Below are 16,012 nucleotides of genomic sequence, written 5' to 3' on the forward strand. Positions count from 1 at the left end.
CTGCTCTCTTAGCCCTCCAGACTTTTACCTGCAACAGACAAACTTGAACTGACCTATACCATGAGGGAGATTATTTTTAAAGCCCTATTTCCATCTTGAAACACATGCACCTTCATTTAGCTTAGCCAATCTGGATTACTACTTCAACCACCAAAAACTGTATCACTCCAGTAGAAGTCAGAATAATCCTCTCTGGTCCACCTTTATTAATAATATTTCTGGAAAAATATTTTATGACACCTGTTTCAAATGGCCCCCAATTTCCTAAAAGTTTTCCCTGGTTTGTCTGAAACCTTTTACCACTATTAACTCTATCTAACTCAAACCATTAATTGAGTGAGCTGTACTTAAAATTAAATTCATATCCCATACAGAACAGATTCCATCCCTCGCAGTCAACAAGTTTTGCATTGAACATAAACTTTTACCTAATTATTTATATTCTTCAGTATTGCTGAAAGTCCAGGTGCTGCATGTAACAGAAACCAGTAAACCATGTGACATGCTAGCTGTGGGTTTTAAACATAGTATCATAAAGGTTCAAGGCTGGCTGCTAGATTCCTTCTTTAGTCGGTGACCATAGCAAAATTATCTTATAAATATATTCCAGAGCTGTTTACTTGTATGTTTTTGCTTTATGTTCCACTGAAATATGAAGAGAGTGATTTAACACATTGATTTTACTGTCAATCTTCTCATAGATATAGCATGCCTGAGATCTGTCCATCCATTAGCCTAATCCAATCTCTTACTGAGAAAGGCTTAATTATTATTGCTGTAAAGACAAAAATCTAATTGACTAGGCACTCATATTCACATTGACAGTTGGTTAATTCAGACTTTGTAGCAATATTAACACTTATAGAAATGAAAATGAAAAATGGGGTTTACCATTAGGTTTCTTATGTTACTTATTTGGTCCTAGATGAAAATGGTGCCAGTCATGCATCCACTATGGCTGCCATGATGGCTGTTACTTATTTGGTCCTAGATGAAAATGGTGCCAGTCATGCATCCACTATGGCTGCCATGATGGCTGTCATAAAAAACTTTCGTTACTCCTCATGAATTGATGATCATTATGACATGGGGTTTTACCAAGAACTTCTGGAAATGTCTACTTTGTCCTCAATGAAAATAGTACCAATCTGACATCCAATATGTTGACCACAGCAGCTAATTTGAAAATCTTTTTATCAGTGAAGAATATCAGAGACAGGTTCAACACTCGGCTGTTAAAATGAAAGGATGGTCTTATCTAGAATTCCTGGAAATTCTTTTCACCCATTAGAATGTCAAGAGACTCCTATGGGTCTGACAATCTACCAAATTGAGCAAATGCAGGTCCCTTCAAAGCCAGAAAATTTAATTTTAAAGGGCTGTCAAAATTTAATGTTTCTATTGCAGCCGGATATGTACGTCTGGACATCCCAATGCGGAACATGACTCGGTACAGAGGGGAGAACCTTCGGATCCGCTGTGAGATAACTGGCTACCCCATCCCCAAGTATGAGTGGTACAAGGACCAGCTTCCATTACCAGAAAATGGCAGGGACAGAATCTCTTTCAAAACCACACCTTGGGGGTCCAGGTCTGTACATATATGGTTATAAAGTGGCTTCTGTATATAAACTGTTATAGTCTTCCTCAGTTTACAAGTTGATTATGACATTGGAACTTATCCATGTTTCATGTGTGTAATGTTAATCAGAATACCTTACTTACCAAAACTGAACATCAGTCCATCACAGGTTAACATCCCACTGGATAATGTACTCATTTACACCTAGGTTAACTACAGAATGATTGAAGTTAATTAAAAGTGTTCTTGTCAATATTATTACAAAAGTTGTGACTCAGAACCAACTATTATTATATGCTCATTTTTTTTCTCCATTAACTTTGCATTGTCAGAATCATTCAGTATTTTACGATATTGAACTCTTTCACAATTTCATATTTCACTCATTAAGGAACTACTTCCTGTTGTCAACAAACAATGGATGCAGATGCCAGCACTTTTGATTTGTAAACATGTACACTCACATAGTAGGTGGTTTACAATTTGGTTGATTAAATTTGTTTGTGAATGAACTAAAGCAGATGTTTTATGGACTGTCATATAGCAGGCACTTTGCCACATTCCGTGTTAACTTTTAATACAATGTTTTGGATTTAGGCGGGTGATAGATACCAGATTTCATAAAATTGCTGGGTTCCTACAAATAACATGCAAGTGACAAGGCATCAACTGTCTTCTTTAGCTGGTAATAAGAATGGCAAAAATTAACTAACTGTTTTACATCCTGAACTTCCTAGAAATGTATTTTCTTAGTTCTGCAAATCCGAATTACATGAGCCATGTCATGGGTTCTCAAGCTTGATTACACATTTCGAAATTGTATTGTAATTTTGACTATATTCCAAGTGCAATTATATCCTCTTTACTGCACTCAAAATGAAATAAATATTATATTCAATAGCGTATTTTTGATAATTGCTATTGAAAGACTTCATATTTTTCCCACATTATGATTTTAACATTCAATGACAGAACAGAAACACACTTGCAGATGTCAACATGCTGCTCCATCACCGCTGAAATCCGATATACTTCATGTAAAATTGGTATAGATAAAACCTGTGCATGATCACAAAATTTCATAGAAATGACATAAATACCAAAATCTATTCATTCCAGATCAAATGGAAAAGTTGTTGGAATGCGCATTCCTTCACAATATGACTCCAAATTTCAATTTTAAGTAGACCAAAACACCATTTTCTTTTGAAAGTTATGACTAGCAAGTGACTAAATTCAAATTTATCTGGGCAGAGTTATGTGCACATTAATAATGTTGTTGTTGTGTAATGATGAATTTGCACTTTTGTATTTAGCTTGGAATATGTCATACATTCAGTTACTTTGTTTCTTGTAGTGTATTTGTTTGTTTATGTAATTAAGCCTTAGATAGAATAAGAAAATGAGCATATAATAAAAAGGTTACTGTATTTGTATGGGAAAATATGAACTCGTTTTGTCGGTTGGATATACTGTACTCCCAAGGTCGTGCAATATTTCCATCCCCAAAACTTGTTCATATTTTCCCATACAAATGCAGTAATTTGTAATGCTTAAACATATTTCAGCAAAATAATATGAGACAAGACATGTGAGTTCCTGGATGTTCCAGACAACAGGTTTCCATTTTGCTAACCCCTTGATAGATTCTAGTCATACTTAGAATTGTCATTATAAATCTCAGACAATCCATTCTGCATGGTCAGTCTTGAAAGATTTGCATTAGTGTTTGGGATTAAGTTGTATACTTCATGATATTTTCTTTAACCCTTAATCAATTCTATCCATACTTGGTATATCTCATGATGAAGAAAAAAGACGGTTCATTTTTTGACACACTTTCTTGTCTTTTGACCATGGTGAAGGTCATAAGGTTTACAGAAATGCTTTAACTGGCTGTCCCCATGTGATTATTTTCAATTTTGCCTGAAAAGTTGTAGAAAAACATTTATTTTGTTACTTCTGATTGCATCCAAACACATTTGTTTTCAAGAGATTTTTATTTTGCCAGATTTTTAATTGTATGTTTTAAATTGGCTATTTCACCCACATATATGTAGAGGTGTGATGGATATTGTTTTATTATTATTTTTTTGTATTGGACCTACTGGTTTCCATTGGAAACACTGATCCAAATTTGAAACTTGCCCTCCTTTTGCGAAGGTTCCTCTGTCTGTGTGCAGTTCAGGCTGGTCTGCTTTAGATCTAACAGCAAAATGTCTAATAACTGGACACAAACTTCAGTTCTAAAACCAGTCATTTTTGGCCAAAATTAAATCTGGTTAGGAGAATTTTATTTTTTTCTTCTGTATTTTTTTATATGGTTAAAAGTGAACATTATCTGGCATCACTGCAGACACAAGTCTTTCTTCTTGTCTGTAATACCACCCACTTTGGCGTATCATGAATGATATTAACATTTAAGAGCTTGAAATGAGGGTACTTCATGATTTGTAAACATGGAATGTGATGATAAGGAGTTGAAGTGCGTTCAGCTTGCAAGCTGTAGCCCTACAACTAAGCAGCATCCAAGACATAGGAAACATCTAAGGATTAATCACTATGTTAATGCACAGCTTTAGTTGTGAGTCATGACAATTTGAACAGATGATCAAAACAAAGGTGTCTGGCCTTTTTTGCAATATAATGTCATTCATTGTCAGCTTTATATGGCTTGTGAGTTCTGCACACCATAAAAATGTTACATCTCACCTTTATAATGAGATCATCTGACATATCTTTTGAAGGAAATATTAAACAAACCAGACTGGTACTGAATATTATTTGGAACTTTTAGCACAGAAACCAGAAATAATCAAGTGTGTTGTCAGTCACAGCAGGCTCTAAAAAGATACAGGCATGAATTATCAGACAAGTTCAGGATCTTGTGTAACACAAGAAGTATTTTCACAGCTTTTGTATAAACAGAGCAAGGTAGATGATCAGTTTTACCTGTCTGTAATTTGTATCCATTGGAAACAACATAAACTGGTATGCCAGCAGATCAGTGTCAACTAGATAGTTCCCTTGAAATCATAAATATAACAGCCTTGACCCTGATCTGCATGTATATTATGTGATGGCAGAACTAGCAAACATTCAGCATAGACACTGATCTCCTGGTATGTTATGTGATGGTAGAACTGGCTTACAGACAGCTTAGACCCTGATATGCTTGCACATTAACAGACAGCCATATACTCTGGTCACCTTATGCTGTACATTATGTGATGGCAAAACTGGGCAAGAGACAGCCTAGACCCTGATTTGCATATATTATGCGATGTCAGAGCTCAAAGACAGCCTAGACCCTGATTTGCATATATTATGCGATGTCAGAGCTAAAAGACAGCCTAGACCCTGATCCTGCTGTACGTTATGTGATGGGAGAGCTGGCTTACAGTCAGCCTAGACCCTGATTTGCATTATATGATGGCAAATGCTTTTTGTTGTGAGTTAAATTTAACAGACAAGCAGCTTCCTGGGTTGATGAAGCCAAGCTGGATTATCCCACATTATCTCACAGTAGGGCTGATTTTTGCTTTGTAAATATGGTCATGTTGAGATGGTGTGGACAGGGTGTGGTTTACCACATGCAAAACTGTTATTACAGACTAAGGAGTTTGAGCTCATGGTAATTAAAAAGTAATTTATCTGATCTTAATCATCACTTGGTAAAAAAAATTATATACCAGACACATAAAAAAGGAGTTTATGGGACACATGGTAATAATGTTATGGAAAACTGGGAAGCAGTCTGGAAATGGGGGTAGATAAAATAGAGTATTTATGGGTTTGGCTGGCCAGGATTGGTTGATAATGAAAGTTAGATTTTAGTAAAAAGAATCTTTTGACAGCTTACCCTAGTTGTAACTGAAAAAATGAGGACATTGTTTTATTGATGGAATTTCAGTTTGGAACACTCATTACTAAAATTGGCACCTGACTTTTTGGTGCAGAGTTGAAAGAATGTTTTTCAAACACATGTAGGTACAAAAAATGCTGCGGCTCCTATCCTTTTCTCTACACTGAAGCTGTCATCCAGGATGCGTCTAAACTGATAAATACATGTTTGATCATGAGCACTCAGAAATTTAATGTTATTGAATGTTTAATATCATGGTGCTTATGTGGGTATACTATGGGAACTGAATTAGTACAGTGAATCCTTTAGGGTAAAACTACAACCATGTTAGAAACAAGTATGTTATTGTAAAAGGCACCAATAAATCAGTGACTCTAATCAAAGTGAAGAACATTATTTCATAGTTCATGTTGGCCACACTGTAATCAAAGTGGAGAACATTATTTCACAGTTCATATTGGTCCATGCTGACCACACTATGTTATCAAAGTGAGGAACATTATTTCACAGTTCATCTAAGTCAATGCTCAGACCACACTATGCTAATGTCTCAAATTGATTAAGCTCAAAATTTTAAACTTGTTGCACTATCTTTGAAGTTCTTTAAAGGAAAGGCATGGTCAAGCCTTATTTCACACTGACCACATTTTCCTTACCTATGAATTACATCAACATCATAAAACACTAATAAATTTAGCACAAAAGATCAGCTGATGTCCATTTCAACTTCCTCAAATTGGACTCGGAATGTTCTGTACAGGTTAGCTCATCCTGGAAATAATCTATGACTCAAAGCTGCCCCATGACCATATACAGGAAGTGCTCAAAAATGGAATACATCACAATCACATACTATATTATCATGTCATTTTCACAAAGTTTTGGGGCTTGTTTTGTACACACTGTCTGTGATCTATCATTATTCTGCAAAATAAAACATCTTTAAATTTCAAGAAATGTTAATAATACAAGAATGAAGACCAACAAACAGAATTTAAATGTCACAGAAAGCCAGCCATAAGATCACCATTGAAAAATGTTGGCACTGCAAAAATAACATGTTCTACAGAAATTTATTACATACCCATTTAACTTTAAATGTTTCATCTGGTGTTGGATACAGCTCTTCAGTCTGAATCTCCATATTGCACAGATTGAACTACCTAGTTGTTATCTTTGACATTCATGATTATATATTTTGTTGACACAGTGAATACATTTTTTATGCTTGCTTTTTAATTTTATTCATACAGAGTCAAGGGAAAGAACTCATTTGCTGTGCCTTATGAACACATGAAAGACTGACCATAGAGTATTTAAGATTTCTTGTACGATTGGTAAAGGGCCACAATACCTTTAGATGCCTCATGAGAAATGGTGTCAGTTTCACACAGTTCAATGCATGCAACTTTGTTAAAATTTTACATGTATACATCCTTTTAGATTGAATTTGGTCAATTTTTTTACATGTATGTTACATCCTTTCAGATAGAGTTTGGTCAAATATTTACATGTAAAGATTGACTTGGTCAAATTATTACATGTATGTTACATCCTTTCAGATTGACTTGGTCAAAAGTTTACATATTAGTTACATCCTTTCAGACCGACATGGTCAAATTTGTACATGTATGTTTCATCCTTTCAGATTACGCATGATCAATCTGACACCTGAAGACACAGGAATGTACACTTGTCGGGCTTGGAATGAGTATGGGGACGCCAACACAACAGGGGCCCTGATCATCAAGGATGGTGGGTCACAGAAAATTTAAAACCAAGTCGTTTTGGTTCAGTATTGTGAAACCTGTTTCTAAATTTTAAGAACAATTGTAAAATATTTTCTTATTGATCATATAAGGAATGGGTTAAACTTATCTTTAATTTATGGCTGTATGGCTACTGTAAAGCTGTTTGTTGAAACTGCTACAAAGTTGTTTATGTTGTTTCTGTTCTGAATATAAGTTAAATTGACTTTTTGAATCAAAGTTTTCCTGAAAAACAAAAGTTGTTTTTTATCTAATGAATCTTGCATGTCTGCATTCATTTGCTTGGGGAGGGGTTGTATGACCAGCTACAAATACCTTAATAGGCATTGAGTATGAACTTTTTATATATATATATATATATATATATATATATATATATATATATATATATATATATATATATATATATATATATATATATATATATATATATATATATAAGCTTAATAAAATAATATTTTAAAATTATTTTTATATTTATTGTAAATTTATTTATTTAATCATTCACATTGTTTGATAAATCAGTGTTCTTTTGTATTGATATTGAAGAAAAATCTTGCAAGCATTTATTTTTCTTTTTTCTGTGAACAACAGTTAGAATAGCAGTAATATGACAATGACATTATTCTCTCTTTTAATTAGAAAGCGGAGGTCTGTAATAAACAACATGATCCCAGTCTGCTTTCAATAATTGGAATATCATACTTCTTTTCTTGGACTATGTACATTTATAGATATATCTCTTGGGCCCTGAATAATACTTTCTCATCTAAATTCTACTCACAGTCTTTTTGTGTTTTATTTGTCATTTTTATTTATCTTTGTCTCTTTCTGTTGATTTTGAGTGCTTCTGAGTACATCTCTAGCAAGGCAGTGTTTCTTGCATTTAATCTTTCTACTGCATATGATGCCAATTTTCAGACATGATTTTTCTCCGTTTTAAAGCAGAATTCCGCTTTTCTCCTGACTTGAATCAGATTTGTCTTGATATAGTTTGTTTTTTTATATCATCTTTGATCCAGTTTTTAAAAAATGGTCTGTCTGCTCATATTCTGCAACGACCTGTGTAAATTATTTGTTACATATATTAGTTAGCACATGACTCTCGTAAAAAGCATTCTGATTGGTCAAAGGTTTAAATTCATCCAATGAATTTTCGTGTAATGGAAACTGGTGACAATGGAAAGAAGAAGCATGCTTGCAAAACATGGCATCCCAAATTGCTGAGAGACCATGATATGAAAAGTTTATATAAAGGTTTAAAAAAGGTATGGAAATGGGAATGGCTGGAACGAAAAGTTGACAGAAATTTAGTTGGTCAGTTTATAAGAAAACTAAGTGCTAGAGGACTGGCATTTTGTGACCTCTGCAATAAAGATCTGAATTATGGTAATCGCAGTTGGAAGAGTTTGGAACAGCACCTACAAAAGAAGCTGCATACAGAAAAATTGAAGCTCAGAAGGCATCTGGAAAAAGTGCAATTAATTACTATTAGAAGACAGATTTCTTGCATGAGAGAAAAGATGTAGCCCTCTGTCAGAATATGTGTACTGCATGTCGCCAATACCAGCTTGAAAGGAAAAAGGCTCTCATTGAGAATGAAAAGAAACAACTGCACACTGAGCAAAAAAAAGTCAGTGGTTATAAAAAGGAAGGCTAAAGAAATCTTTGATAAATCCGCAAAAAGAGCTCAACTGGCATATCAACAAGTTGTGTCCAGCAGAGAAAAAGACGAGTGAATGTATGGGATTATTTGTATATAGTTGATGCTTGTGACTTAATTACAATGTGAACACTGACATACACATGAAATAACTTCAACATCAATAGTATTGGAGAACAAAGTCATGTGACTATACATATTGTGAAATTAATGAACTCAAGTTGAACATGTTTGTTAAGTTTATTAGTTTTTCAGATGATTATTTTGGTTTATTTTATGATCATAAGTTGCACTAGGAGCAGTTTTTTATGAGTGTAAAATGTGTTTTTGGACAGGAGTGCTGCCCCTAGAGACCTCATTGGGGGACGACCCCCAACCCCCCATTAACATTTTTTTCAACTTTTTTATGAAAGATCATAATCATGTCTGAATTTTACACCCAATATGGCCACCATCATGGCATCTTGAACATCTCGTTATTGCTCAAGAATGTGTCAGATTTCAACACTCATCATTTAGAAGAAAAAAAACAGTCTTCTCTGGATTTATGCAAATTAGCCAGTCATTACAGTCTGAGTAAAATCAGATCTCCACCTTCCTACATGGAAATCTGACAGACACCAATAAAATTATATGATTTGGTGACCTGTGGAATTTCTAGTCCACATATTTATAGTAGCCTATCAGATAAGATGTTACAAATTCATGTTAATAACAATATTTAAAGACTGAAGTATGTCACTTTCAGAAATTTGAAAGTTGTGATTTGATTGGTCAACCACAAGGTCAACAGAATGTGACCTCTTTTTGGTTTCCATCAAATCTCCATGTAGGACTGTGGAGATCTGATTTTAATCAGATTGAATGTCAGTCCCTCTGAAGGACTCTTTGTTTTTTGTTGTGACAGAGTGTCCCATTCCAGGAAACATAAATCAATGTAAATATATAGACATGACTGTTTGTGTGTTATAGAATATCCTCCAAATACTGATGCCAAGGATGCAGATTCCTTGTTTCCAGAAGGCCTCCCAGATCATGACTTTACAAACCAGGATGGACTAAAGAAAGAGGATGTTGACAGGTCTGTATAGTGTCTTACTGAATGTGTTTCCCATATAGGGACTATACATAGTCCCATAGAATATATATAGTTCTGATTTGTATGCAGACTTGTATCTTATAACATCACTTACTTATGCCCTCAGATTGATGATCATTCAGATCCTATAGAACATCCATTGTCCTGTGTAAAATGTTGACTACATTAAGTAATATATACATGTATTGGTGACATGTTCCTGCACTAATTCACTTCTGGATCATGGTTTTGCTTCAGTAATCTATGCTTATAAAGAAAGAAAAATTAACCTGGATACATAAAAGACGAAGAATAAAAACTTTGAAATTTTGTAAATTATCTTATTTATTTTAAATGAAAATGGTAATATGTACTAACACTCTGCATAGTGCAAAATTATAAAACATAAAATGAGATTAATCATGTATAGTCTGTAATAAAAATTAGATTAGAAACTGTAATAGATGTAACAATTCACTACTTTAACTGTTTAATCTCTTCCCCAACCCAAATGCTATGTCCTTCGACTAGATCAAATATACCTTGCATGTTACAATATTGAAATCTGTCTGATTATGGAATTTATATAAGTTCCTTCTTCTACTTGGTGAATGAGGGAATTAGAGAATTAACAAACTAAATTAAATATTTTAATTTCAATATACACTATTTTAAATGCACGTATATTAATTTAGCAATATACTTAGAAGTATAGATCCATTTCTACAGATAGGAACAAAATAATATATCAGCTTTTGTACAATGTAATTTCCACAGGATTTAGCATTGGTCCTGATTCATTGGTTTATCAGATCCTGATTCCTGAAGATTGTAGGTTGGTGCAAAAATACATTACCATCTGTACTTGCTTATTATAACTGGATATTTTAGACAAAAAATGGAGTCAGCCCATAACAAATTCGGACCATTACAGATTCAGCCCATCTAAATTTCATTAAGAAACCTTACCATAACATGGCTTCATAACACTTGTTGCTGTTGAACAAACTAAACAGCTGTTATTGATCACTGAAATAAAAAGTAAATTATCACATTTTAATTTTTTATCAACTGTTTACTCTGGAATTAATTAAAGTGTATGTCATTGTGGTCATGTAGGCTCATTTACTTGGATTAAATAAAATATTACATGTTGTTGTAGTACAATATTAATGTCTTGGGGTTCAATGCCATTTCTCAGTGCAAGATAGGCTATATATGGTGGCCAGTATAATTGGTGGAGGAAAACCATGGTAAAAACCCCTGTAAGAACCACCAGCCCAAGGGAACATCTATTATTAACTGCTGATAATAAATTTGTATAAATGTTGAATTACAGTTAGTATTGAGAGAAGGAATAAGACAGCAAGATGGGCACAGATACAAAATAATATATCAAGAATAAATACATAAGAATTAGAAATGTCTCTGTTTTATAATAAAAAATAATATTTATTATAGACTTAACTGTGAAATACAGAGACTTGTTGGCAAAATAATTCTCATGTCTTTTTCATATGTGAAAATATAAGATTTTTCATTATGCCATGCAATGCTTGATTGTATGTGCCTACAAAAGTTGTACCTGCAACAACAAAAATGAGTAGTTTGTTAGCTAGAACAAATAAATAGAGATTGCCTTACATATCTGACATAGAAATGAATCTTTGATTAAGAAATTGGACTAAATACCATTCTTATCTCTAAGAAGTTTTTTCCCCTTACTTTCTTGACTACAATGACAAACCTGCTGTGATGCAATGCTGAGTCAAACTTGCATTGTTTACAGAGAGGGTCAAATGACTTAAAAGCAAATAGAAATAGTAACTATCAACATGAACAAATAAAAAAATTTGACCACAATCAGAATTATAATAATACAAATAACTGTTCAAATTGTAAAATTTTCATGAGTGCACTTAATTTAAATTAGCAAAAAAACATTCATGACAAGATGAATATTTTGTTATTTAGGTTAATACCCATGTCATAATGTTCTATATGTTACACAGAGTGCAGCCTATCCTGACAATCAACTTTATTCAATGGTTACCTTTTCGCAGCAGCCATTTTGATTTCCCCTGCCCCTGGCAGATTTCCTATATAAATGTCCTGTATGTAATGATCACCAACCTTCCAGCAGATCAGGTTTTTTTTTCATTTGTTCTACTGATTATTCCAAACAAACTGCATAGACCCAGATCTGCCAGTACATTATGTGATATTTGAATTTATTAAGCATACATCATTCTGTGTTGGATCTGACTTTTGATGTGAATATATACAGCATATTTTGTTGCTTCTGATATACAGTGGTATAAATGATGGCATTATAATAGGGACTCTCATTCTCAAGATGCAGTTATCCTGTAAATTAATTCTGGCACCATAGATTGGTTTACATGACCTTATTTACCATTGTATGATGCTGATGTAATTATGAATAGCATGATAAAGTGGTACCAGTCTAAAGCCCAAGATATGCACAAATATCCAGTAATTGAATTCCAGCATCATAGATTGGTTTACATGACCTTATTTACCCATGTATAATGATGATGTAATTATGAATAGCATTATAAAGTGTGACCAGTCTGACAAATGTGAATAGTAAATACATATGAAGAAAGTCACAAGTACATTTAATTCTAAAACATTTAATATTTTCATTAAAATATCATATGCATGTTGTGAAATAAATGAAAAACAAACTGTTTCATCATTTTCAAAAGAATGTTATGAATAACCATTGATATAGTTTTAAAACTATAATTATGTTAACAGATCACATCATCTGTCACTCTGTTGGTAACAGTCTAAAAAACAAACCAGTCTCGTCACATTTAAAAATATCCTTGTCATATCCCCTGCATATATCGTTTAGTCTTTTGTTCCAATCTTCGACAACTTCATTATTAACATTATTTTAATACTTTATACTTTAAATCAAATACTATTAATTTTGTTTTAATGTTACTATTCAGTTACCATTCATTTTGTCTTAAATCAGTTGTAAAAGGATTTATTTTTTAAACTTTATGTATTAATTGCTTTTTATCTTGATTCAAAAAGAATTTTCAGCATAAGTCTGATGGATCAAATTGAAAGATATTCATAATTAATGTACTTAAGTTCTTTAATTTTTATTGAGTAATTTTGAAGTTATTATCAAAGTCCCATGTATATTTTTAAAGCTTCTATGGGAAATATGATCCAGATGTGTTGAAAAGGTAAGTAGAGTAATTTCCCCTTAGCTTGCACTGCGCTAATGATTCCATTACTTCTTGTTGATGCCTGTTAGTACTCAATCTAACCTTTTGGCTTTTGGCTTTATTTTAGTGTGTAGCCTATCATCATTTTATTGACTTTAATTTACTTCTTAAGATTTAATTTAATTCAATTATATATATTTGTGTTGGTAAACACAAACTATTCACTTGTATCAACAAAAATTGCTACCACCCATACCCTGTCCCTTGTTAACCAAAATTTGAGCCTCTCTTGCTATCCCACTAATTTATTTACAGTTCAGTTAATGTTTATAGACTCCATCACTTGTAAGTTATTGAGGAAAAGGTGTATGTGTTTGTGTGTGTGTGTATGTCAGGTTAGAATTTGTAATTAAATGGACTGGAGAAGTCTCCAACAGCTATAGTTTCAACATAGACTTATCAATGAACCACTTGGCCACAAAATTACAAATTCCATTGAGGACTAGCCATTTATCTGCCCTTGACAATTACAAATTACAATGAGGACTAGCCAGTTATCTGCTCTTGACAATTGCAAATTACAGTGAGGACTAGCCATTTATCTGCCCGTGACAATTGCAGATTCCAATGAGGACTAGCCATTTATCTGCTCTTGACAATTACAAATTCCAATGAGGACTAGCCAGTTATCTGCCCTTGACAATTACAAATTCCAGTGAGGACTAGCCAGTTATCTGCCCTTGACAATTACAAATTCCAATGAGGACTAGCCAGTTATCTGCCCTTGACAATTACAAATTCCACTGAGGACTAGCCATTTATCTGCCCTTGACAATTATAAGCAGCATCACCAGCAGCTGACGTACACACAGATATAAAATGTATGTTCCAAAGTATGTTTTTAGGTACTTGTCATGGAATCAAAATTTGGTTTATTGATGATTCCTCACTAGAGAGAAGAACTAAGGAAAAGAAATGTGAGAATTTTGGGATGAAAGAACAAGATGGTTGAAAGGTTTGTATGTTAAAATGTGCCTTTCGTTGTTGTTGTTGTTGTTGTTGTTAGGGTTTAATACCATTTTTCAGCACAAGATAGGCGATATGTACATGGTGGGTAGTATAAATGGTGATGGAGGAACCCGGGAAAGAACCACCGATCCATGAGAAGCTACTGGCAAGCTTCCTCACATACCCACATTGGCCAAACCTGAGACTCTAACAGACGCAGACAGAGCTAAGATGGCAATTATCCATGAGAGTGAGTGCATTATACCACTCGGCCACTTGGGGCCTTTGTCTTTTAGTCTCTTAGCACATGTTACACTATGTCATTAATGAAAGCAAAAGTTAAAATTCTTTAGAAATGTGTCATGTTAAATGATTCATCGTACTAATTCAGTTCCCATAGTAAACTTATGCAAAAACCATCACTTTACATTTCTGAGTGCTCAGGATCAAACTTATGTTTATAAATATAGACACATGCATGATGACAGCTTTGGTGTAAATAAAATCATAAGAACTGGGATTTTCTGGACCTACATATGTTTGAACCATGTGCTTTCAAATTTGTACCAAAGAGTCAGGTACTGATGTCAGTTATGAGTCTTCCCGACTAAAGGACTGAAATTCCATCTATACAACATTGTCTTTTTTATCAGTTAAAACAAGGACAAGCTGTCAAAAGATTCTTTTTACTAAAATCTAACTTTCATTATCAACCAGTCCTTGCCAGCCAAACGCATATATACTAGTTTTATGTTCACCAATTTTGAGACTGGTTCCCATTTTTTCATAATAGTAGTACAGTGAATCCTAAATTTTTTTTTACAAACCTAATGTGGTTCTGTGGTCGATTGCACTAACCATACCACATCCAAGGGACTATTGTGTGAAGAAAGTGTAAGCTTGCCTCAGTAAAGTGAAATATTAAAGATTAAAAACATTTTCACTCTTTGAATGTGCTTATGTATCATGTTTGCTTCAGTTGGATTTCAAAATTATGCTTGCTGAATATTTTACATGCAAGTGAATTTATTTTCTCATCGTGCTTCTTTTTATATTTTAATATTTATATGGATTTACACATAACTCTTGCAGTCAGATATAACTAAATGTTTTAATCACAGATTTATTGAGTTCTTCATTTTTAGAATTTTAACTTGTTTTGGCTAGACCTATCATTCTTTGAATAGGTACTCTTTTACTACTTGATGTTTCTGTCATTTAATACTACCCTGGCACACAGCAACACATACTTGGCATAATTAAAGAAATTGTAACCCCACAATTCAATCTAGCAAGTGTTTTCTTTGTTTATCGATTGAAGGTAACTATAGTGGTAATCCAGTTGATGGAATGGTAGTGGTGGTGCCACCTAGATAGTTATTATAACTCGCTGTTAGCTCCCTTTGACCACTCTGGTGGCCTAGTGGTTAGAACATCCACCTAGGATGCTGGAGATCATGGGTTCAAACCTTGGCTAAGTCATACCAAAGACTTATAAAAAAGTGGTACTAACAGCTGCCTTACTAGGCACTCAGCATTATGAGGTTAGTGTTAGGAATGGTCGGCTTGGGGTCAGGATAATGTCTGCGGCATGATGCCCCAGTGCTAAACATCACTATAAACTGCCACACTGCAGTCATTATAGCAGTATCACTGAAAAATTGTTTAAAGCTACATTAGAGATCTAAATCACACATACACACACACTGCTAGCTCCCATTGACCACTGACAAATCCAGTTACCAGCCAGTTGTGAATTTCTCTGTAATCACATCTTGATCTCATAGTTCTCAATTTTTACAACTTCAACTTTTTTCTTTAGATTTTCAAAAAGT

At 33.7% G+C, this 16,012-nt stretch overlaps 1 protein-coding gene across 3 annotated transcripts in view; it reads left to right on the top strand.

Annotated features, from left to right (window-relative positions):
- Positions 1-16,012, top strand: part of LOC149773989 (inactive tyrosine-protein kinase transmembrane receptor ROR1-like) — a 467,815-nt gene that overhangs the window by 423,839 nt on the left and 27,964 nt on the right. For all 3 annotated transcript variants that reach the window (XM_089945925.1, XM_089945926.1, XM_089945927.1), the window contains 4 exons: positions 1,408-1,591; positions 7,096-7,202; positions 9,852-9,960; positions 13,152-13,187. In XM_089945925.1, coding sequence (XP_089802051.1) covers positions 1,408-1,591; positions 7,096-7,202; positions 9,852-9,960; positions 13,152-13,187 — 436 coding nt within the window. The remainder of the gene's footprint in view (positions 1-1,407; positions 1,592-7,095; positions 7,203-9,851; positions 9,961-13,151; positions 13,188-16,012) is intronic.

Source organism: Sinohyriopsis cumingii, unplaced genomic scaffold (assembly GCF_028554795.1).
Source record: "Sinohyriopsis cumingii isolate HCF-2022 unplaced genomic scaffold, ASM2855479v2 utg000459l, whole genome shotgun sequence".
In the NCBI taxonomy this organism is placed as follows: Eukaryota; Metazoa; Mollusca; class Bivalvia; order Unionida; family Unionidae; genus Sinohyriopsis; species Sinohyriopsis cumingii.